We start from the raw sequence: 23,810 nt of genomic DNA, 5'->3' as shown, positions 1-23,810 counted from the left end.
CCACTTGAGCCACAGCACCACTTCTGGCCATTTTCTGTATATGTGGTGCTGGGGAATTGAACCCAGGGCCTCATGTACACGAGGCAAGCACTCTTGCCACTAGCCCATATCCCCAGCCCGGGAATACATTTTTAAACTACCATAATGAGTATGTTTTCCTATCTTCATAAAAGTTAAATATTCCTTTTAGAGAAAATAACGACAGGACTAAAATGTAAAATAAGAATACAGAGAACAGCCATGCACTGAGGGCTCACACTTGCAATCCGAGCTACTCAGGAGACTGAAATTAGATGATCATGATTCAAAGCCAGCCCAGGCAGAAAAGTCTGTGAGACTCTTATTTAAAAAAAAACAAAACACACACAAAAAAAAAAACTGAAAGGAGAAGTATGGCTTAAATGGTAGAACACAGCCATGAGCAAAAAAGTCAAGGGAGGGGCTGGGGATATGGCCTAGTGGCAAGAGTGCCTGCCTCATATACATGAGGCCCTGGGTTCGATTCCCCAGCACCACATATACAGAAAATGGCCAGAAGTGGCGCTGTGGCTCAAGTGGCAGAGTGCTAGCCTTGAGCAAAAAGAAGCCAGGAACAGTGCTCAGGCCCAGAGTCCAAGCCTAGGACTGGCAAAAAAAAAAAAAAAGTCAAGGGAGAATGCAAGGCCCTGAGTTCAAGCCCCAGAACTAGCATATGCACTCCGCCCCCTCCCCCCCAACACACACACAGAGCTGTAGTCTGTATCAAAGGTCCTGGAAGTAAAGAGATCACCCAGACTGGATTGCAGAGTCCTGGTCAGTGTGCAGCAAGCAACCCCTCCTCCTGGAGCAGCCAGCAGAGACAGAGCCTTGGGGTGGGCTGGCCCCCTCTGGGTCCCCTCCATCATTTGAGAGTGTGATAAGAATGGGTGTGGGGGCATCCAGACACTAGGAGCTCACATCCATCCCCATCTAGAAGATTCTGGACCTCAGCTAAGAGATCCAACCCCTCCCCTTCAGTCTTCCTGGCAACCTGGCCCAGCACCCTCTAGGATGCGATCGCAGTTTAATAATTTAGCAGATGCAGACAAAGATAGCAGCTCTGAAAATAACCCAGCCCGGCCCCAGCCTCCGGTTCACCTTTCCCACCAACACCCCTCCCCTCCCCACAAGGTCTCCAGTTGCCCTGCATGTGTGTCAGTGTGCCCCTGCCTGCCAGTGCACACTTGACCTGACACACACACCCCATCCTTCCTCTTCCTCCTCCTCCCTCCCCTCCTCCCTCCATCCTCATAGTAAAAGCTTTTAAATCAATGGAGGCGATACAGGAATCTTGTCCCAGATGCTAGTAGTAGTTGGGTTGAATTTTGTATGGGCTCCAGCAGGCCCCTTCTCTCTGAGTCTCTGTGGCTGCATTTGTAAGATGAGGTTCTTGAATATTGGGGCAGGAGACTATTTGACAGGAGGCTGATGTCTTCCCCATAAGGCACAACTGCAATGCCAATGCCATTCAGGCAACAGCCTACCCACCGGCTCGGGGCTCCATCCAGAGGGCCCAGGCTTTTGTCTGTAATCCCTCCTGTGATGAAAATTTTGCCCCACATATTATTCCTGGAAGCAAAAGCTGGGACTTGTGACGCATGTGCATGATGGATGTAGCAGGTGCCGTGTGCTTTTGAGACTTCATCAGATTCCTGACAAGGAGCAATTACACGCCTTCTCTCGAAGCATTTTTCAGGTTACCCCCAACTCTAGGGTCTCAAGGGGTTTTGTTGGTTTTGAGTGCTGAGGCTCAAATCCAGGGCCCTTGGCATGCCAGGCAGGTGATTTACTACTGAGTTGCTCTCCTGTCCCAGGATCTCGTGTGTGTGTGTGTGTGTGTGTGTGTGTGTGTGTGTGTGTGTGATGCTGGGGATGAAACCCAGCCCGAGAGCCTAGTGCATGTGAGGCAGGTACTCTATCACTGAGCTACACCTCCAGCCAGGGTCTCTGTTTTTCACATCTCTAATATAGGCAGGTGTTAATGGGTAATTAGGACGAATGGGCCAAGAGCTCATCTGCTTTCATGCATGCATTCATTCAACACCTGACTTAAGCACCTTATGCTGACCAGGCTCCAGCTATTCAAGAAGCTGATAACTGAACGTCATAAGTTCAAAGTCAGCCTAGGCAGAAAAGTCCTAAGACTCTTAGGTCCAATTATCCAGCAAAAGCTAGAAGTGGAAGTGTGACTTCAGTGGTAGAGGGCCAGCCTTGAGTAAAAAAGCCAAGTAAGGGCACAAGGCTCTGAGTTCAAGCCTCAATACCAACACACAGACACACACACATACATACATACAGAGAGAGAGAGAAAAAGAGAGAGAGAGAGAGGGCACAGCTAAGGCCTAGCTACTGTGCAAGACACTAGGCATACAGAAATAAATAAAAGAGGCACTGGACTGGGAATGTGGCTTAGTGGTAGAGTGCTTGCCTAGCATGCCTGAAGCCCTGGGTTCAATTCCTTAGCACCACATAAACAGAAAGAGCCAGAAATGGCACTATGGCTTAAGTGGTAGAGTGCTAGCCTTGAGCAAAAAGGAGCCAGGGACAGTGCTCAGGCCCTGAGTTCAAGCCCCAGGACTGGCAAAAAAAAAAAAATCCTGCAGGAAAATGAGGAGCGCTAAGCTATGAGACACATTTTGGCTAGAAGAGCCTTTGAAAGGTTTAAGCTGGGATGGGCATATGGTCTCCCCGATATGTGGATGTTAGGGGGAAAAGGAAAAAAACCAGCTAAAATGCAGAGATCGTGTCTGTAAAATAACAAATGGTATTTCTACATATTTTGGTCAGTAACTTTACATCATGTCCCTAAAACCAAACAATTACTAAATAAACATAAAAATGTGTAGGATAGTCCTAGCAGAGGACCATAATAGCTCAACAGCTATATACATATGACTGTATAAGATGATGCTAAGCAAAATGAACCCTAAGATATGGAAACAAGAGGATTTTATTGTTGTTATCTTTAATGTACTATGTGAATTTCCTATGGCTTATCCCCTGTTGTTACTGTATATGATTCTGGCACACTGGGCATTGTATAGATGTTTATCTGAGCTAGGGAAGGGAAAGGGAACATCAGAAGGGTGAGACAAGGAATAAAGGGCGAACCAATGCAATAGCGATACTCGTAAGACACTAAGTTGGAAAGGAACTGTACGACCAGCAGGCTGGGAGGGAGGGAAGGTGAGAGAAAAATGAGGGAGGGTGTAACAAGTATGACAAGAAATGTACTCACTACCTAACTATGTAACTGTAAACCCTCTGTACATCACCTTGACAATAAAAGTAAATTAAAAAAAATAAAGGTTTAAACTGGGGATCAATATGATCTGATTTGCTTGCAAAAGAACATGGTATCTGATGTGGAGAGAGAGGAGAGAGTGGAATGAGAGGGACAAGTGGGGGCTGAGGGGGTCAGTGAGATTATGGCAGAAATCCATTCGAGGATAAGGCCAGGTGTAATAGTAGGGCGGGACGGGGATGGATTTGAGTTTTGTTGGGACAGGAACAAGCAGGCTCGTGGATGGATCCGTGTGGGGCCAAGGGGGTGACCTTTGGATCTGCACATGAAACAGAAGAACGGATTATGGTGTTCTTCACGGAGACAGAAAGATCAGGAAGGAACAGGTTTGGTAGAGAAACTAAGATCAAAAAATTAATTTTTCGGGGCTGGGAATATCAATTTTTCTTAGGTGATCATTATTCTAAAAATAAGATCAAAAGGTTCTACAGTAATAGTCTTATTATATATTCCTCTTTTAGCCCAGCTAAGAAATATACCTAGGAAAGAAATATAGAAAGATAGAAATATGAAATAACTGGAATTAACATAGCATGCAGATAGCACTGAGTTACTGCACACTGCAAAACAAACATCTGACTTATAAAATCTTGTTTCTTATGGATCAGACCAAAATGAAAAGCAGAACTCAATGAAAGAAATAAGACAGAGAGGAAAAATTTGCTTCTAGTGAAGAGCTATACACATTTGGAAAGAATTTTGCTTTGGAGGCCAAGAATGGTGGTCCATGCCTATAATCCCAGCAGTCAGGAGGCTGAGGCAGGACGGTCAATGAGGATTGTGAGTTGAAGGCCAGCCCGGGTTACACAGAAAGAAAGACAGCTACAAAGAGCACCTTTCTTGTTTCTATTGTAAAGATTAAATGAATTAAGTCATAAAGTACCATGCTTCAGCCAGGCTCTGATGCCTCACACCTGCAATTCTAACTATTCACAAGGCTGAAACCTGAAAATTATGGTTCAAAGCCAACCTGGGCAAGAAAGTCTGTGACACTCTTATCTCTAATTAACCACCCAAAAGCCAGAAGTGGAGGCATGGCTCAAGTGGTTAAGTGCCAGCCTTGTGCAAAAAAAGTTAAGGGACAGTGCCTAGGCCCCGAGTTCAAGCCTCATTATTGGCAATAAATAAATACATAGATAAATAAAGTACGATGCTTCTGAATCGTCAAAACACAGTGTTGGTTATAGGTCCAGAGGAAGAAGTCAGAGCTAGAAAGAAATAAACCAGGGAGATGGCACGTGATCCGCTAACTTATGCCACATAGAATGGATGGAGGAAGTCAGGACAGACTTCCTGGAGGAAGTGGCACCCAGCCTGGCAGCAGGAAAGGAAGGAAGCCTGGTAGAGGGAATGATGAACCTAGAACAGCCATTTTAGCAAATAACAACACAAGGGCGTAGAAAAATTAAGACACAGCGTGGGGGCTCCCCAACATACTGAACAGTGCCTGGAATTCCAACCTACTACCTTCCAAAATACACCCCTAAAACTTCCCTCCACCCTCCTCACCCGATCACGGCTGCTGAAAACAGACTGTACCAAGCACCCTCCAGGTTCTCTGTGAAGACCCCAGCTATTGTTTCGTTAGCTTTGACTGGCTGCATCCTGGAGGCTGACCGTCGTGCTCTGGCCATCTCCATCTCCCTGGCTTCTCCATTCTGGGCCCTACCATCTCCCTGACATGCCATGACAGGCAGTCAGTGGGGTGTCCGCCCACAGCTCTGCTCTGGCTCTCGGCCACCAGCTCTGGCATTTGCTTTTCTTGACATCTGATGCTGATTCAGACTCCAGCATGACAGGGGGGAGCACAGGCTGTACCTCCCACTTCTCTGCACGTCTCTCCCATCAGCACTGGGCTGCAAGCTTCCAGTGGCAGTAAGTGAGGTACGGGAGGCTCAGGTAAGAGCAGGTGCAGGCTGCAATGAGCCACCTAAGGACCGCCTTACTGGCAGGGATGAAACGCTGAGTCTACGAGCACCCTGTGTGCCCATTGGATCAACCTGGCAGAAGGAACTATTCATGGCTGCCTTGCACAAGATAATCTCAGGTGGGAGATTTGTAAGAAAGCAAGACTTGGGGCTGGGGATATAGCCTAGTGGCAAGAGTGCTTGCCTCGTATACATGAAGCCCTGGGTTCGATTCCCCAGCACCACGTATACAGAAAATGGCCAGAAGTGGCGCTGTGGTTCAAGTGGCAGAGTGCTAGCCTTGAGCAAAAAGAAGCCAGGGACAGTGCTCAGGCCCTGAGTCCAAGCCCCAGGACTGGCAAAAAAAAAAAAAAAAAAAAAAGAAAGCAAGACTTGACTTAGGCTTGGGAATATGGCCTAGTGGTAGAGTGCTTGCCTAGCATGCATGAAGCCCTGGGTTCAATTCCTCAGCACCACATATATAGAAAAAGCCGGAAGTGGCGCAGTGGCTCAAGTGGTAGAGTGCTAGCCTTGAGCAAAGAAGCCAGGGACAGTGCTCAGGCCTTGAGTTCAAGCCCCAGGACTGGCAATAAATACATAAATATTTAAAAAAAAAGAAAAAGAAAAAGAAAGAAAGAGAGCTGGGCACTGGTGACTTGCAACTGTAATCCTAGCTACTCAGGAGGCTGAGAACTGAGAATTCACAACTCAGAGCCAGCCTAGGCAGGAAGGTCTGCGAGACCATTATCTCCAATTAACCATCAAAACGCCAGAAGTAGGTCTGTGGCTCAACTGGCAGAGATCCAGCCTTGAACACAAAAGCTCAGAGACAGCTTCTAGGGACTGAGTTCAAACTCCAGAACTGGCACAGGAAGGAAGGGAGGGAGGGAGGGAGGAAGGGAGGGAGGGAGGGAGGGAGGGAGGGAGGGAGGGAGGAAGGAAGGAAGATAGCTTAGCCAGGTGCTGGTGGCTCACACCTAGCTACTCAAGAGGCTGAGATCTGAGATGTCAATTTGAAACGAGCCTAGGCAGGAAAGTTCATAAGGCTTTGGAGGGTGTACTTTTTGTTTGGGGGAGGAGCATTGGCTTTGAGCTAAGCCATCAGCATCCAGCTTGACTAGTACTGTCCTTTACCTGATGGTAAGCAGCCAGGTGACTAGTGTGTCCTGGCAACAAGACTGAAAGGCTTCTCCATGCCTGGTTCTGAGGCACTTTGGGACCACAGCCCAATTCTTGTCTTGGACTGACAGACTCCAGCAATAATGGAGACTGGACTTCTCACCAGCTAAATGAAATATGGGCTTGAAATCTCTGTAGGTGAGGCTGGGAATGTGGCTTAGTGGTAGAGTGCTTGCCTTACATGCATGAAGTCCTGGGTTTGATTCCTCAGCACCATATACACAGAAAAGGCCAGAAGTGGTGCTGTGGCTCAAGTGGAAGAATGGTAGCCTTGAGCAGCTCCACTTGGTTCAAGCCCCAGGACTGGCATATGTATGTGTGTGTAAGTGTGTGTATGTACACACACATATATAAATATATATGCATCTGTCTCCACCTCCCTCCCTCTACATGTCTTTCTCTTCAGATTTGACCTTTCCCCAGAAAACCTCTCCCTTCTCCTCAGTCTTCTGTGTTGGCAGCTCCAGTTGATTCAGATACCTTTGGGATGCACGGGGTTGCTGGGCAACCTCAAGGTCCAGAGGCTGAGACGGATCAAACCCTGAGTTCCCAGCCTTGCTCCTGTTCCTCCACCTGGGCCCTTGGAGGTCCCTATTTGGAAGGGAATCTTGCCTAGACCTAGCCAGAGATAACCCTTCTACACCCCTTGGCCCTGTCCTCTGACCTATGACCTCCACCAGACTCCTTTCTCAGCTGTGATTTGAATGTATGACCCTCTTTAGCCCATGTGTTAAAGATTTAGTTCCCAGCTCTGTGTTACTGGTAGGTTGTGAAAACTTGAGAGGTGGGGCCTAGCGGGAGCTCTTCAGGTCAGTGGGGACTTGCGCTTAAAGGGGAAGCTTAGACTCCAGCACCCTCCCTCCCCCAATCTGCCTCTCTCCCACTTCCTGTCACGTGAGTGGTGGGCCCCTGCCACGAGGTGGTGTCACAGAACCAAAGCAACAGGACAACTGATGACAGACTGAATCTTGGAAAACGCTCCAGCTCAAACAACCCTTTCTCTTTGCAAGTTAATTACCTCTGGTATTTGGAAAGTTAACTAACTCATCCTCCATCCTTCATCTTTCTAGACTAGCGGGCCCTGAGGTCAAACCTTATTCCCTTCTCTCAGACAGAGTATCCTGAGGGCTGGGTTGGGGGGGGGGGGGGCGGGGGAGGGGAGGGGCTTGGGGTGAATCTGGGGTTCCCTCCTTAGATTAGGGGCTGCTTGCGGATAGGCTTAAGTCTGCTACCCTCAGTCTATGTCACTGCCTCCACTTAGGTTTCTGACAAAGGATGCAGCTTTGTTAGGGGAGGTGGCATAAGTCCAAGGCAGAGGGAAGGACACTTGTCTCCCTCTGAGGGCTCCCCAAGGTCACACAATGGGTCTTATTTCAGTAACTTGGCCAGAGTTGCTCAGCCAATAAATGGTAGAGAGCTAGGGCACAGTGCAGGCTCTTAGAGTTTACACTAACCATTGTGCTACCCTGCTTCTTTGGAAAAGGCTGAGGTTCAAAGGTTCTGCTCTCCTACCTGGCCTGCAGGGGGTGCATCTGGGATTCCAGCTCAGATTCTGCCGCTGGGAAACCCTGGTCATTTCCACTGCGGTGTGCTGCCCCCTAGTGTCCCCGTGGGGGAAACCCAGCAGAGGCCGCAGCAAGTTGGTGGAAGGAGGGAAGCAGGCCCAGGCGGCCTGGTCCCAGGCATGTCCCACTTCTAGCCCCATGTGCTGGGTACCACTGCTCCCCCTCAGCCGCAAAGCTGCGGGTGTTACCGCTTCTAACCAGCACTGTGGATGTCATCCATGTGCACAACTGTGCTATACTTAGCCACCCCACAAATCCTCAAATGTAACCAATCTAACCTAACTTGGCATTTTTATGCCCCAAACTAGTTTGTCCTTCTCAAGCAACTCCGTCCATCTAGTAACACAAGCCAAAAACACAGGTCATCCTTGACCAACCCAGGAGCCCTCATGGCGGCCAAGGGTGATGACCAGCAAAGTAAAAACCCAAGCCCAGGGTCAGGATTACAGCCCAGGTCAAGGCCAACAGGCAAACTGAGTGCAGAAGGCTCTGGATGTGAAGCCAGGACTTCACGTGGCTGAGAGTGTAACTTAACAGTATAGCATGTGCTTAGAATGTACAAGGCCCTGGGCTCAATCCTGACCCCACAAAGCCAGAAAAAGCAGAAGCAAAGAGTGGCTTTAATTTGTTTAGAAAGAGGCCCAAAGACCACTTGGAAAGATTGGGGGTAAGGAGCACTGAATTGTGAGCAGGAAAACTGATTGTCCCTCCAGCTCTACTGCCCAGTCACACCATGGCCTTAGGCAAAAACTTGGCCTAAACTTGTAGGGCCTTGGTTTTCCCATCTATAAAGTGAATATGACAAGGCCTAGCTTATAGGATGGTTGTAAGGATCAAATAAAAATATACTTATTGCCAAATATGTTAGTGAACTCCTATAATCCCAGCTATTCAGGAGTCGGAAGCAAGAAATGTTGAACTAGAGGGCAGCCCAGACACAGTCAATGGCATCTTGTCTCCTAAACAAAGTACAAAAAAAAAAAGGGTGGGGGGGTAAGGGATATAACTCAAGCAATAAAGCTGAGCCCAAAAGACAGATAATCCTGTTTTGTCTTCAAAGAGCGATAGCTTTGGAGGGATTTTTGTTTATGTCTTATAATTTATAAGCAAAAAATTGAACATACAATTTTTTTAATTATGGAAAAAATATTTATAACAAAATTTCCCACTGAAGCCTTTTGTTTTGTTTTTTGATTTTTTTTTTTTTTTTTGGCCAGTCCTGGGGCTTGGACTCAGGGCCTGAGCACTGTCCCTGGCTTCTTTTTGCTCAAGGCTAGCACTCTGCCACTTGAGCCACAGCGCCACTTCTGGCCGTTTTCTGTATACGTGGTGCTGGGGAATTGAACCCAGGGCTTCATGTATACAAGGCAAGCACTCTTGCCACTAGGCCATATCCCCAGCCCCCTGTTTTTGATTTTTGAGACAGGGTCTCCCTAGGTATCCCTGGTCTCACCCTGCTAAATTCTGGGATTAGAGGTCTATACCACCATATCTGTCTTAAACTATATTTTAAGCATAAATTCAGTGACATTAATTACTTTCAGAATATTGTGTAACCATCACCTCTATTTCAAAAACATTTGCATCACTCAGGGCAGGAACTCTGTACCCATTAGGCAATAACTTCCCATTTACCTGTCTTCTCACTCCAGTCTCTGATAACCTCTAGCCTCTCTATGAATTTAATCAATATTTCAGATATGTAGAATCATAGAGCATTTGTTCTTTCTTGTTTGGCTTATTTCACTTAATATAATGCCTTCAAATTTCATCCATGGTGTACCAAGAAGGAGAATTTCATTCCTTTTTAAGGCTGAATGATATTCCATTGTATATGCATACCATATTTGCTTGCCTATTTACATGTTCATGAATGTTTGGGTTGCTTACTCCTTTTGGTTATTGTAAATGATGCTGCACTGAATTTGAGCACACAAATATTTGTCTATGCTAGGTGATAGTGGCTCACATCCATGATTTTAGCTACTTAAAAGGCTAAGGTCTAAGGATCTCAGTTCAAAGCTAGTCTGAGCAGACAAGTCTAAGAGAGTCTTACCTCCAATTAAACATCAAAAGCTGTGGGGGGGGGGCATGTACCACTGATTCACACCTATATTCCTAGCTATTCAGGAGGCTGAGATCTGAGGATCAAAGCCAGCCCAGGCAGGAAAATCCGTGAGACTCTTATCTCCAATTAACCACCAGCAAAACTGGAGTGCTAGCCTTGAGCTAAAGAGCTCAGGGACAGCATCCAGGCCCAGAGTGAACTCTGCTATCAACATACACACACACACACACACACCTGTTTGAGTACCTCCTTTCAACTCTTCCAGATGTGTGCTGCCTAGAGTATCACTGTTTTTGGGGGGGGTTGGGGGGGGTTTTTTGTGTTTTTTTTTTTTGCCAGTTCTGGAGCTTGGAATCAGGGTCTGGGCACTGCCCCTGGCTTCTTTTTGCTCAAGGCTAGCACTCTGACACTTGAGCCACAGTGCCACTTCTGGCTTTTTCTGTATATGTGGTGCTGAGGAATCGGACCCAGGGCTTCATGCATGCTAGGCAAACACTCTACCACTAAGTTACATTCCCAACCCCTCCACGGATTTTTTTTGTGTGTGTGTGTCAGTTATGGGGCTTAAAATCTGAGCCTGGGCACTGCCTTTGAGCTGAGTTCTTCAGCTCAAGGCTAGTGTTCTACCACTCTGAGCCACAGTGCCATGGCCTTTCCTGCCTGGGCTGACTATGAATCTCCACAGACATGAGATACCGACAGCTGGCTTCACTGCTGCATTTGTTCACCCTTTCCCCTCCATTTCTGTTCCCCCTTTATCCTCCCAAAGACAGATAAATGAACAAAGAAGACAAAAGGAGAAGGAAACAAGAACAGCAACAAAGAAAAAACTTGTTTCCATATCCTGGAGTTCATTTTGATAAATATTATTTTATATGATCAGATGCACATAGGCATTGTGCCTTTGTGTTCCTCTCCTAAGAGAATCCTCCTTTGGTCTCTGTGTGTGAATGCCTAGAGTCCTGTATGATTTATCCTGTCTCAGTGTATAGGAGATCTACATATGAGAGAAATATGCCGTCAGTCTCTCTAAGCTTGGCTTACCTCACTTAGCATGATTTGTTCTAGATCCATCCATTTCCCTGCAAATAACATAATATTATCCTTTCTAATGGCTGTGTAAAATTCCATTGTGTATGTACTATATATATTTTTTTTTTGGCCAGTCCTGGGCCTTGGACTCAGGGCCTGAGCACTGTCCCTGGCTTCCTTTTTGCTCAAGGCTAGCACTCTGCCACTTGAGCCACAGCGCCACTTCTGGCCGTTTTCTGTATATGTGGTGCTGGGGAATCGAACCCAGGGCCTCATGTATACGAAGCAAGCTCTCTTGCCACTAGGCCATATCCCCAGCGCCTGTACTATATTTTTTGTATCTACTCATCTACAGTAAGGCATCTGGGCTGTTCCCATAAGTTGGCCCTTGTGAATAGTGCAGCAATGAACATGGATATGTCACTGGTTTGTTTTTTGTCTTTTTAATTTTTTTATAAACTATATGTACAGAAGAATTACATTTACATAAGTCATATAAAGAATACATTTCTTTTTGGACAATGTCACCCTTTCCCTCCCTTGCTCTTTCCCACTCCCCCCCATCCCTGCATGCAAGTTGTATAGTTCATTTTTAACATAATGTCCAGTCAGTATCATTGCTGAATTTGTGTGTCACTAGTTTTGAATTAATAGTGGGCAGGCACCTTGAGAACAAGTTCTTTGAGAATGGGGAGACAGGAGAAAAGATGGGTGAAGTTATTGTGGGGCTTTGATTTAAGTGACAACAGCTACCTTATGACTATTGCAAAACACTCCACATAGCACTTTCTGGGGAAATACCATCCCCATTTTATATTGTTTAGAGTAAGGGTCTTACTACGTAGCAGGCTGGCCTGACACTCAAAACTGTCTTGCCTCAGCCTCTTGAGTGCTGGAATTACAAGTGTGCACAACCACACCAAGCTGTCATTCCCATTTTTCTGAGAAAAGAAACAGCTTCTTGAAGGCCACAAGACTGTTGTAAGGTAGGGCTGGACTCCACATCAGAGAGCATAGCCTGAGGTTCAGAGATTCCATCTTCCACCATTCATTTCTTCTTCCCTTGTTTTTCTTTCTAGGTAATGAAATTAAAAGGACTGTAGTTCTCAGCTGATGTAGCCATCATGTTTTTGCTAGTCTCTGTAGCACTTTTAAGTAATCCAGCAATCTTAGATCTGAGAATGGAGATTGGAAGGCAGAATCTTATCTCCAATTAACTAGCAAAAACCCAAAAGTGGAACTGGGCCTCCACTTCTGGTATAACATAAGCCTTGAGCAAAAAAAGCTCAGGGATGGCGCCCAGGCACTGAAGTTCAAACCCCAGTATTCACACACACACACACACACACACACACACACACACGATCCTATTATCAATTTAGAGACTAAAAAAAGGGGATACAGAGTTCAGAAAAGCAACAGCTTGCTGAAGACTACCATAAAGGTAGAGGAAACAGGTCCACCTGGGGAAGCAGCCAGGGAAAGCTCCCACGGCACGAGCCCTTTGAGCCGGGGATTGAGGGCCTGGCCGGCGCCCCACAGGTGCTTAGGGCACCTAGGACACCAGCCGCGGGGACCGACCGGGACCAGGAGTCCCGGCCTAACTGCTAGGCCTCGCTGGCCCGGTTAGGCCCAGCGGGCGGGCGCAGGGCCCGGGCCCGCCCACCGCCCACCTCCCTGGGCGGGGCCTGGCCCTGGAGGGCGGGGCCTGGCTCGGGTGGGCGGGACCTGGCTCGGGTGGGCGGGGCCTGGCTCAGGTGCGTGGCGCCGGCGCTTCGCGGAGGCAGGAAGTGTGTCCCCAGCGGCGGCCCGTGCCGCGCTCCCGCGAGACGCGACGCTCACCTGCGCCCCAGGTGAGCGGGGAGGGGGGCGGGGAGGCTCTGGGCCGCCGCAGGCTCACCTGGCAGGACAGGTAAGCTCCGCGCGGGCCCGAGGGGCTTCGGAGCAGGGCGGCGCTGGTGTGGGGACCCCCCTAGGGGTGGCGCCTGGACGGGGCGGAGAGGGTCCCGGGCCTCGTTCCTCGGGGGCCGCCCCCCCCACTTCCGGGGTGCGCGGCCGGGCTGGGCAGCGGCCTGAGCGGGCCGCCCGTGCAGTGTGGGGCGCCGCGGCCGTGCTCGCCGTCGGGGCCCGGGGCGAGGGGCAGGCGCCGGGGTTGGCGTGCGGGACCTGGGAGCGGCGGCGTCCGCCCGGGGGCGCGGGCCCTGCAGCCGCCGAGGGTGGTGCTTGCCCCGAGGGCAGCGCTGGCGTAGAGGCTGTGCCCGGCTCCGCGGCTCCCGGAGCCTGTGTGCCTGCACGGAGGGTCTCGAGCTGCTTCGAGGACCGGAGACCCAGGGCGCACCGGGGCCCGGGAAGCTGCACCTCCAGGCTCGGAGTGCCAGGCTTCGCTGGGCACCATGGTTGGGGCTGAGGCTGCTGCAGCCACCTGCCCTGGGAGAAGGGGGTCGTGAGGAGACGAACCCCCTGAGTGTGGGTGTGTTCACGGCAACCAAGGCCGAGGTCGGGACGGCTGGCTGCATCCCCCAAGCCCGGGAGGACCACCCTGTGGTGCCCCCAACCAGCCAGTGGCTCAGCCCCTCCCAGCTGCCAGGCCCCGTGCCTAACCCCACTATACACAATAGTTTATATAAACGTGTGTGTGTGTGTGTGTGTGTGTGTGTGTGTGTGTGAAGATTGTTTTCTCCCAATTTTAAAAGATGAGGAAACTGAGGCCAAGAGTCAAAATAGAGTCAGGAATCGTCCTCCCCTCACTAAATCAAGTGACCCGTGTTGCTGGGACTGGCTGAGGAAGAGTGAGGAGGCAGCGGCAGGGAGGGGGGAGATGTTTGACTTCCACCCGGGGAAAGCTGCGACAAGACCTTTCTCCTTTCTCCCCCTCTCGTCCTTACTGGGGATGCAGCCCAGAGCAAAGCACTTGGCTTCCCAGTCAAGCAGGCAAGAGTACCATCCTGCCTTTCCCCGCTTAGTGTCTTGAAGCAACTCACTTTACCTGGCTGAGCTTCTGCTTTCTCATCTGTTCAGTGGAGACTTCACTTATTCACAGTACAACTGTTTGTTGCGAGTCCTGGGGCTTGGACTCAGTGCCTGATCACTGTTCCTGGCTTCTTTTTCCTCAAGGCTAGCACTCTTGAGCCACAGCGCTACTTCCAGCCTTTTCTGTTTATGTGGTGCTGAGGAATCGAACCCAGGGCTTCGTGCATGCTAGGCAAGCACTCTACCACTAAGCCACATTCCAGCCCGTGTTTGTTTTTAGTGTAAACAGAATAAGAGCGTTTCAAAGTGAAAGGAAACCCTGGAAACAAAGTAGTGGCATCTTTATCTGGAGAGGGACTCCAAAGAGGAGTGAATCCCTCTCAGGGCAATAGTGAGGCTTATTCAAATGGAAGTCCTCCTAGGCCACCTGTTTCTGACCCATTCCCTACTGTCTCCTCAGCACTTACTACAGCACTGGGCCCAACCATAAATATGTGAGATGAATTTAATCAACAGCAGTAAGTACTAAAGCCTTGGAGGTGGGGAAAGAGATAAAGGCCCCGCCCATCTTCATTCACCCCTAATAACTCTCCCAAAACTGGGACTTATGAGCTCAGCATGGCCCAACTGTGTGAATGCTGCCACTGTCTGGATCAAGGCCCTATGTCTGGAAAACTTGAGCCCCCACTGTGGGCCCTCCCAGAGTACAGGCTTGTCCATGCAAGCTGACATATCTACCTCTTTCTTCCCAAGTAACAAATGGTGTGAGTTAGTGGAAGAGCTGAGTGAGGGGATGCATGAGACTCTGGGCCAGGCCAATTGGTTACAAATAGAGGTGTGCCTTTCAACCACTTATTTAACCTCTGTGTGCTTCTGCAGAATGATACAACAGACAGGGCAGTGAGAGTTTGTTTTATTATGAAAAGCAAAGCAAGCCACCAGTAGTGGCTTTCACTAGAGTGCCAACTCCTGAGACTCAGGGATTCCTGTTTTGCTACAGTAGCTACAGAATTTAGCACTGTGTTGAGCACACTGTGTCCTCATACCTAGTATTTGTTAATTGAATGAATGAGTTCATGCCTAAGGCAACATTGTTTGTTTGCTTGTTGGGGGTAGTATTGGTGAACTGGGGCCTCACACTTGCTAGGCAGACACCCAAGTGAGATGCACCCCCAATCCTCTAAGGAGGCAAGTTTTGTGTGTGTGTGTGTGTGTGTGTGTGCATGCGTGCGTGTGTGCATGCGCGCGCCAGTCCTGGGGCTTGAACTCAGGGACTGCATGTTGTCCCTGAGCTTTTGTGCTCAAGGTTGGCACTCTCCCTCTTGAACCACAACTCTGATTCTGGCCTTTTGGTGGTTAATTGTAGATAAGAGTCTCACCAACTTTCCTGTCGCAGTTGGCGTTGAACTACAATACTCAGATCTCAGCCTTCTGAGAGACTAGGGTTACAGGCGTGAGCCATCAATGCCCCACTCATGGCAGATTTTTAATCAGGTGCTTCAGGGTTGTGAGGACTTTAAAGACACAATTTTGGTTTGTATGCCTTTGAGGATGAGGCTGCACACACCCTATCCTATAGGACAGTTGTCCTGGCCCTACTGTGGACAGTTTAGATCCTGAGTTCTTTTCTACTCTGAAGTTGCATGTGTCTGTATCCTGAAGCGCCATCTGAACCTGACTTTGTTGCAGACACTGAGGCAGAAAGCAGGCTGACATGGTCTCTAGGCCTTGGGGAGATAGATTTATCCTAAAGCAGTGGTACAGGGCAGAGAGTCCAGCAGAAGGCTGTAGGAGAGAGCCCCCCACCCCCACCCCCACCCCCGGGCTAGGCTCCTCAAGGTCCCCAGGGAAGGAGAGCTGAGTGGAGCTATGGATTGGCTGAATTGTCACAGGAAAAAAGAACTCCAGTAATCTTCTCATCCACCCCCAAACATGCCTTCTGGATGTGTGTTGGTTGGTCAGCTTGAACCATTTGAGGTACATGTTCCTTCACTAAATGCTTTAGTGTTTATTTCCTAAGAAGAACATTACCTTGCTCCACTAAAGGGTGCATGCCTAGAATCCTAGCATTCAGAAGGAGGATTGAGAGTTCGAGGCTAACTTGGTTTTTTTATTTATTTTTTCCAGTCCTGGGGCTTGGACTCAGGGCCTGAGCACTGTCCCTGGCTTCTTTTTGCTCAAGGCTAGCACTCTGCCACTTGAGCTACAGCGCCACTTCTGGCCGTTTTCTGTATATGTGGTGCTGGGGAATTGAACCCAGGACTTTATGTATATGAGGCAAGCACTCTTACCACTAGGCCATATCCCCAGCCCCGAGGCTAATTTGGGTTGCAAAGCAAGACCCTGTCTCAAAAAACAAATGAAAATAATTGTAGTAATTCAGGAAATTTAACATTGATATAATACCATTAAATGATGTGAAATCTGTTCTTTAGTTTCATGAGTGGGTCACATTATCCTGTTTCCAGTTTTCTTCCTGATCCCTCTCCTGTATCTCCAGGACTGGGCTTACCTGGTGTGCTCTTGTGATTGTTTAGGCACTGCATTGTGAGAGTATTTCAGGAGTGATATTGTGTGCACAGTGTCAGGAGGCACTTGGCGTAATTTCATCCCATTATTGGTAATACTAACTTTAATCATTTAACTAGAGTAATATCTTCCAATTTCTCCAGACTTTTTAAAAAGGTTTTTCACCAAGCCACATGCTGGTGGCTCATGCTTATAATCCTCACTACTCAGGACACACGCTGGTGGCTCATGCCTGTAATCCTAACTACTCAGGCGATTAAGATGTGAAGGGTTGAGCCTCAAGCCCCACCAGAGCAGAAAAGTTTGCTTGATTCCATCTCTAGTATATCCAGCAGAAAACAGGGCTGGAGGGGCTGGGAATGTGGCTTAGTGGTAGAGTGCTTGCCTAGCATGCATGAAGCCTCAGCACCACATAAGCCAAAAAGGCTGGAAATGCTGCTGTGGCTCAAGAGGTAGAGTGCTAGCCTTGAGCAAAAAGAAGCCAGGCCGAGTCCCAAGCCCCAGGACTGGCAAAAAAAAAAACAGGGCTAGAGGTGTGGTAGGTGTCAGCCTAGGAAGCATTGAGGGCTAAGTTCAAACCCTAGTACTACCAAAAAGTTTGCATTGGCTGCAACAAGTAGAAGGGACTAGAACGTGGCAGGTGGGAGCCTTGATGGCATTGGGAAGGAAGTGATGGTGACTGTTGGGGAAGGTGGCACATGGTTTATACAGGCCAGAACTGAAACCAGATCACAGGGATTCCGCTGCCCAGTTCCTGGTCCCTCACATGGCACTGGTTTTAAGGACCCCAGTGTCAGTAAGGCAGGGAAGAAAGGATAAAGGATTGGGGTCTCAAGGGCCCTCCCAAATGAACCACTGCACAATCTTCAGTCTTCTGTGACTCCCAGAATGTATTATATATTCTACATGTATCTTCTTCTTTAGCTTTTCTTTTCTTTTTGAGACAGGGTCTGACCTCAAATTCCCAATATTCTCATTTCATCATCCCAAGTTCTGGGATTCCTAGGTGTGTACCACTACACTGGCTCTCTTGTTTGCTTTGTGGGTGTGTGTGCATGTACACAGTGCACATACATGCACATACTTGTGCACGCTCATCCTTGACTTTGAACTCAGGGTCCAGGCACTTTCCCATAGCTTCTTTGCTCAAGGTTGATGCTTTATCACTTGGGTCAGAGTTCCACTTCTGGTCTTTTGGTAATTGAAAATAAGAGTTTCACAGGCTCTCTTGTCCAGGCTGGCTTCAAACTGTGATCCTCAGATCTCAATCTCCTGTGTGGATTATAGGCGTGAGTCACAGATACCACCTCTATAGTCATGGCATTAAATTCATTCACATTGTTGTAAAACTATCACTACATCCATTTCTAGATTTTTTTTTCAGATTCTCCAGCTATTTTTGTGTTGTGTGGGGTTTGTGGGGTTTTGGTTTATTTTTTGATGGTTTTGGTGTTGTTATTTTTTTATGGTCCTGGGGACTGGACTATCAGGGCCATCAATGCCCCTAATCTCCCCTAGCTGAAATTCTGTACCCATACAATACTGACTCCTCCGTTTTTCTCAGCTCCTAGCCCCTGGCAACCACAATTCTACTCTTGTCTCTCCAAGTTTGACATCGAGATATTTCATACATGTAGGACATTATAGTGTTTGCTCTTTCTACTCTAGCTTATTTTACTCAGCATAATGTTCATATATCAGGATCCATGTATCAGAATTTTGCTCCTTTTTTAAGGCTGAATGATAGTTCATTACATAGATGTGTTACATTGTGTGTGTGTATGTTGTGTGACTCCTGTAATGACACTGCTGTGAACATGGATGTGCAAAATATCTATTCAGGTTGCAGTTTTCAGTTCTGTTGGCTATATATCCAGAAGTGGAGTTGTTGAGTCATATGGTTTAGGGGTGTCTTGTTCCCCTAGACAAGTACTCTACTACTAAGCCCCACCCCTAGCCTGTGGGTTTGAATTTTGAAGGATCAGCTCACTGTTTTCCACAGTAGTCTAAGCTTTATACCCTGCCAGCAATACACAAGGGTTCCGATTTCTTGGTATCCTAATCCCCCCTCTTTTTTTTTCCCCCTGGTGGGGCTTGAACTCTGGGCCTGGATGCTGTCCCTGGGCTCTTCAGCTCAAGGCTAGCACTCTACCACCACTTGATTCACAGCACCACTTCCCGTTTTCTGGTGGTTAATTGGAGATAAGAGTCTCATGGGCTTTCCTGCCCAGGCTGGCTGTGAACTGCGATCCTCAGATCTCAGCCTCCTGAGTAGCTAGGATTTCAGGTGTGAGCCACCAGCACCCAGCTTCTCATTATTTTTCTTGACCTTTTTTTTGTTGTTGTTGACAGTAGTCAATGTGTGGATGACAAGCCCAAGGAAACCTCAGAATCCAGCTAGACTACATAGAGAAGTTTTCTCTTTGGGAAGGTAAATGAGAGCAGTGGCAACCCGGCCCAAGCCAGTCACAAGCTTCTGGGGAGCCAGAAGTGTGGCCTCGGCTCCTGACTGCGCTCCGGGCTTCTCCCTTGCAGGTGCCGGGCTGCAGCACACCATGCAGTGAGCCATGCCCCGGCCAGGACAGCCCCGCCCGTCCTCGGGGCCGCCATGCTTGGGACCCTGGGAGCGGCCAGCGGCGTACGATAAGCCACCCCAGCCTCCGCCCGGCCGTCGCACCCGCAGGCCGGACCCCAAGGACCCTGGCCACCATGGGCCCGAGAGCATCACCTTCATCTCGGGCTCTGCGGAGCCGGCCGCCGAGCCCCCGGCCTGCTGCCCGCTGTGGCGCCCCTGGGGCTGGGACTGGTGCCGGGTGGCCTTCTGCTTCCGCCGCTGCCGGGATTGCCTGCAGCGCTGCGGGGCCTGCGTGCGGGGCTGCAGCCCCTGCCTGCCGGCCGAGGACTCCACCGAGGGGGCGGCCGAGGTCCACTGGGCCAAGGAGCACAACGGCGTGCCCCCCAGCCCCGACCGGGCACCCCCCAGCCGCCGGGACGGCCAGCGCCTCAAGTCGCCCATGGGCAGCAGCTTCAGCTACCCCGACGTCAAGCTCAAGGGCATCCCCGTGTACCCCTACCGCAGCGCCGCCGCCCCGGCCCCCGACGCGGACTCCTGCTGCAAGGAGCCGCTGGCCGAGCCCGCTCCCGCGCGCCACAGCCTGCCCACGGCGCTGGCCGGCAGCCCGCGGGGCTCGGAGGAGTACTACTCCTTCCACGAGTCGGACCTGGACCTGCCGGAGATGGGCAGCGGCTCCATGTCCAGCCGCGAGATCGACGTGCTCATCTTCAAGAAGCTGACGGAGCTGTTCAGCGTGCACCAGATCGACGAGCTGGCCAAGTGCACGTCCGACACGGTGTTCCTGGAGAAGACCAGCAAGATCTCCGACCTGATCAGCAGCATCACCCAGGACTACCACCTGGACGAGCAGGACGCCGAGGGCCGCCTGGTGCGGGGCATCATCCGCATCAGCACCCGCAAGAGCCGCGCCCGCCCGCAGGCCAGAGCCGCCGCCGCCACCTCCACAACCACAGTGCCCGCCGCTGCCCCGGACAGTGGCCACGAGACCATGGTGGGCTCCGGGCTCAGCCAGGATGGTAGGTGGGCTGTGGGGGAGGGCCGGAGGGGGGGTTCTGGCCGCTGGATTGCTGGCCCCTCAGCAAGTCCCGTTCTTCCTCCCCCATCCCCCACCTGCCCTAACCAGGGAGGGCCCACAGGCCAAGAGCTGGGGGACCCCAGGAGCCAGCCCTGGCCCTATTCCGCAGGTCTCCTCTTGCCCACTACCACCTGCAGGCTAACCTGGGTATGGCAGGACCCCGGGGCCCATGAATTTGGACCTCTGACCTGGCCTACCAACACATACACACCGGTTTCTCTCCTTGGTGGTTTGGTTTTGCTTGTTGTGAGATGGGGACCTTATAGCACAGCCTGGCAAGTGCTGGGGTTCCAGGTGAGCCTCATCTCTCTCAGCTTTATGGGATTTGGGGGTTGTTGTTTTTGGGGGGTTGGGGGAAGGCTGGTCCTGGGGCTCAAATTCTGGGCTTGGGTGCTTGCTGTCCCTGAGCTCCTTTTGGTTCAAGGCTCACACTCTACCACTTGAGCCACAGTACCATTTCAGCTTTTTCTGTGATTAATTGGAGGCAAGCACTTCGCAGACTTTTCCTGCCCAGGCTGGCTTTGAGCTGTGATCCTCAGCTCAGCATCCTGAGTAGCTAGGGTTATAAGCATGAGCAACCAGCTCCAGGCCTTATTTGTCTTATTTTGTTATGCCAGTCCTGCCAGTCCTTGAACTCAAGGCCTGGGCACTGTCCCTGAGCTTCTTTTGCTCAAGGCTATCACTATACCACTTGAGCTACAGCACCACTCCAGCTTTTTTGTTCATGTAGTACAGAGGAATTGAACCCAGGGCTCGTGCGTGCTAGGCATATCACTAAGCCCTATTCCCAGGCCACTTTGTGGTATTTTAAGGGTTATTTCCCTAGCCCTGCCAGGTGAGTGGCCATCCACTAAGCTGCCAGCAGGCATAGGAGGGGCTGGCACTGAAAGGATATCACACTGACCACTGCCCTCCGTGTTCCTTCTCTAGAACTGACTGTGCAGATCTCTCAGGAGACGACGGCAGATGCTATTGCCCGGAAGCTGAGGCCATACGGAACCCCAGGTGTGGTTTGGACCTGAGGAGGGCAGAGGATGGAAACTCCCCTCAGAGCCTCTTTACCAACTACCAGCTTCCTCTTGGGGTGGGTGAAGATGGGACTAGGAAGGGGCAGGGACCTGAGCCCAGGCACAAGCCCACCTCACCACTCCGAAGATACTAGCTAGGAGTGATCCATCTCCAAGCTCTAGGTTTCAGTCACCAGGTTTGAATTTTCTAGTGCTATCTCCTGGGAACAGGATCACTTCCATTTAAGGGAGGGACTCTAGGGTCCAGAGGTCAGCACAGTGGGTTACCAGGGCAGGATGATGGCCAGGCTCAAGTCCTGCTGTTCCTTCTCAGCAAGCTTCTCTCTGGCTGTGAGCCCTGGGTGAGCTTCTTCCCCTCTCTGAGCCTCTGCTTCTTCCCCCAACCAGGGTACCAAGCCAGCCATGACTCGTCCTTCCAAGGCACTGACACAGACTCATCAGGAGCCCCCCTGCTCCAAGTGTACTGCTGACCCCAGCCACTCAGCCCCTCTTGGGAGAAGTATATCCCACAGCAGAGGGGCCCAGAGCCCCTTCAAGCTCACACAGAACCGGGAACCCGGGAGCAGGGCCCACTCCTGCTCCTCCTCCTTTGGCTGACTGGTTCCTGGACCACTGCATTTCACAGGGCCATGGTGCCCATGTTCCCCGCACCCCCAGCTGGCCTGACCCCTCTCTGGCCTGTTCCTGATCACCAAAAGCGAAGACTTGGGTGTTACTTCATCCCTGTAATGCATCACCCCAAAGTAATCATGGAAACTAAAAAAGTGGCCTGGGTTGGGGGTGGTAGGGCCTGTTTGAAATTCTGTGGGCAGTGCCCGCTCATTATGCTCTGATTCCACATGTTAACATGATTGTAGTTTCAAGTACAATGGCAGCAAATGCCTGCCTGGTCATGTGGGCTCTGGTATACTCATTTCAGTCCCATTTGCCTTACCTCATCTCTGCTGGAGCAGGACACAGGATACACATCCAGCCTGGCCATGTTACGAAGTCAGAAGGATCAGGTAGAAGAGAGGCTACCTGTGAACTGAGTTCACCAAGAGGGCTGACAAAAGGGTGTGTACCTAGGGAAAGTGACAAGTTTTGGGGTAACCAGGAGGTACTTGTCCTAGGGCTTAACTTGGGGCCTGGGTGCTGTCCCTAAGCTTTTGCTCAAGGCTGGAGCTCTTAACACTTGAGCTGTAGCTCCACTGCTGGCTTTTTTGGTAGCTTGAGGCAAGTCTCATGGTTTTCCTGCAGTCTAGCTCTGAACTTTGACCCCATCTCAGCCTATTAGGTACCCAAGTAGCTACAGGTGTACCTAACAGGTCTAGCTTTGACTAGTGTTTTTTGTCAGTTACTTCTGACTCCTGCTCTTGCTAGTCCACTGCCTACAGGATGGCCCGCTGTAGCAATCCATACCCCTCATATTCCAAGGCACTCCCTGGTACTAACAGCACTGCCATTCACTGTTATTCTTTTGTCAGTCCTGGGCACTGTCCCTGGCTTCTTTTTGCTCAAGGCTAGCACTCTGCCACTTGAGCCACAGCACCACTTTCTGGCCATTTCCTATATATGTGGTGCTGAGGAATTGAACCCAGGGCTTCATATATACAAGGGAAGCATTCGTGCCACTAGGCCATATTCCCAGCCTCTGCCATTCACTGTCATCTTGGTTGCTTTCCAGCAAACAACCCAAGGTGGGGAGAACCTAAATGATCACCTTTTGTTGCTCCTCACACCATGAACAGTCCCTAAGGCTGAACAAATGAAGATGTTAAAGCCCTCTCATTACCACTCCCTTTTCACCTATAGCCTGTCCCACCCTTTGAGAAATGACTAATCACTATCCAGTTATTAGACACACAGAATGTGCCCCAGAACCTTACTGGCCCTGTTCTTTAGGGGCTATCATTCAGGCTAAGGCCTCCACAAAATGAACTGACTACGCTGGAATATGTAGCTCAGTGGTAGAGCACTCACCTATGCAGGAGGCCTTGTTTCATCCTCAGCACTGAAATGTTAAGTGCTTACAGGCTGCTGGAGCCCAGGGAGGGAGGATTCCCAACCAGCTCTCTCCAACCTGGTCTTGGCCCTAGAGCATCATTTTCCTAACAGCCTTGTGAGCCAGTACTCTGGGGAAAAGGGGTTATCAAATTTGAGAAAACTATCTTGTCCCAAACTCCATGGACTCAGCATTCTGTTATCTCCACTTCTGGCTGAAATGAAGCAGGGTTGGGCCAAGGTGAGCACCTCCTTGGCTCTGGCATTGCCTAGGGGCTGCCTGAGGTGCACTAAAATAGGCAGAAGTCCAAGCCCGAGACAAACAGCGGGCCCCAGTGGACTTTATCCTCCCCACCAGGTCCCTGTATGAGAGCGGACCTGAGGCCTGGGACATCCTACCTTGCTCTGCAAGCTAGGAGTCACCCAGGCCTTGCTGCTCTTCTGCCTATGGGAAAGTTTGTTTTTGTTTTTGCCAGTCCTGGGCTTGGACTCAGGGCCTGAGCACTGTCCCTGGCTTCTCTTTGCTCAAGGCTAACACTCTGCCACTTGAGCCACAGCGCCACTTCTGGCCATTTTC

The 23,810-nt window shown here is 50.1% G+C and overlaps 1 protein-coding gene and 1 long non-coding RNA gene across 3 annotated transcripts; both read left to right on the top strand.

The window, feature by feature from the left end:
* The first annotated feature begins 12,842 nt into the window (after positions 1–12,842).
* Positions 12,843–22,148, top strand: Kdf1 (keratinocyte differentiation factor 1). 2 transcript variants are annotated; one of them, XM_048350603.1, is made up of 4 exons: positions 12,843–12,926; positions 19,108–20,163; positions 21,153–21,227; positions 21,638–22,148. In XM_048350603.1, the coding sequence occupies exons 2-4, from the start codon at positions 19,140–19,142 to the stop codon at positions 21,718–21,720; spliced, it is 1,182 nt and encodes a 393-aa protein (XP_048206560.1). In that variant the 5' UTR covers positions 12,843–12,926; positions 19,108–19,139; the 3' UTR covers positions 21,721–22,148. The 2 variants fall into 2 exon arrangements, with proteins under 2 accessions (XP_048206560.1, XP_048206559.1); XM_048350602.1 differs by having other exon boundaries at positions 12,902–12,985.
* LOC125354775 lies at positions 13,308–23,668 on the top strand. Its single transcript, XR_007211539.1, has 3 exons — positions 13,308–13,318; positions 15,440–15,444; positions 23,460–23,668. It is a non-coding gene; the product is annotated as an uncharacterized LOC125354775 (long non-coding RNA).
* Positions 23,669–23,810: the final 142 nt, after the last annotated feature.

The sequence above is a fragment of the Perognathus longimembris genome, chromosome 7, assembly GCF_023159225.1.
Source record: "Perognathus longimembris pacificus isolate PPM17 chromosome 7, ASM2315922v1, whole genome shotgun sequence".
Lineage (NCBI taxonomy): Eukaryota > Metazoa > Chordata > Mammalia > Rodentia > Heteromyidae > Perognathus > Perognathus longimembris.
The sequence above is the reverse complement of the archived record's forward strand: the minus strand, read 5'-3'. Positions and strand labels throughout refer to the sequence as shown.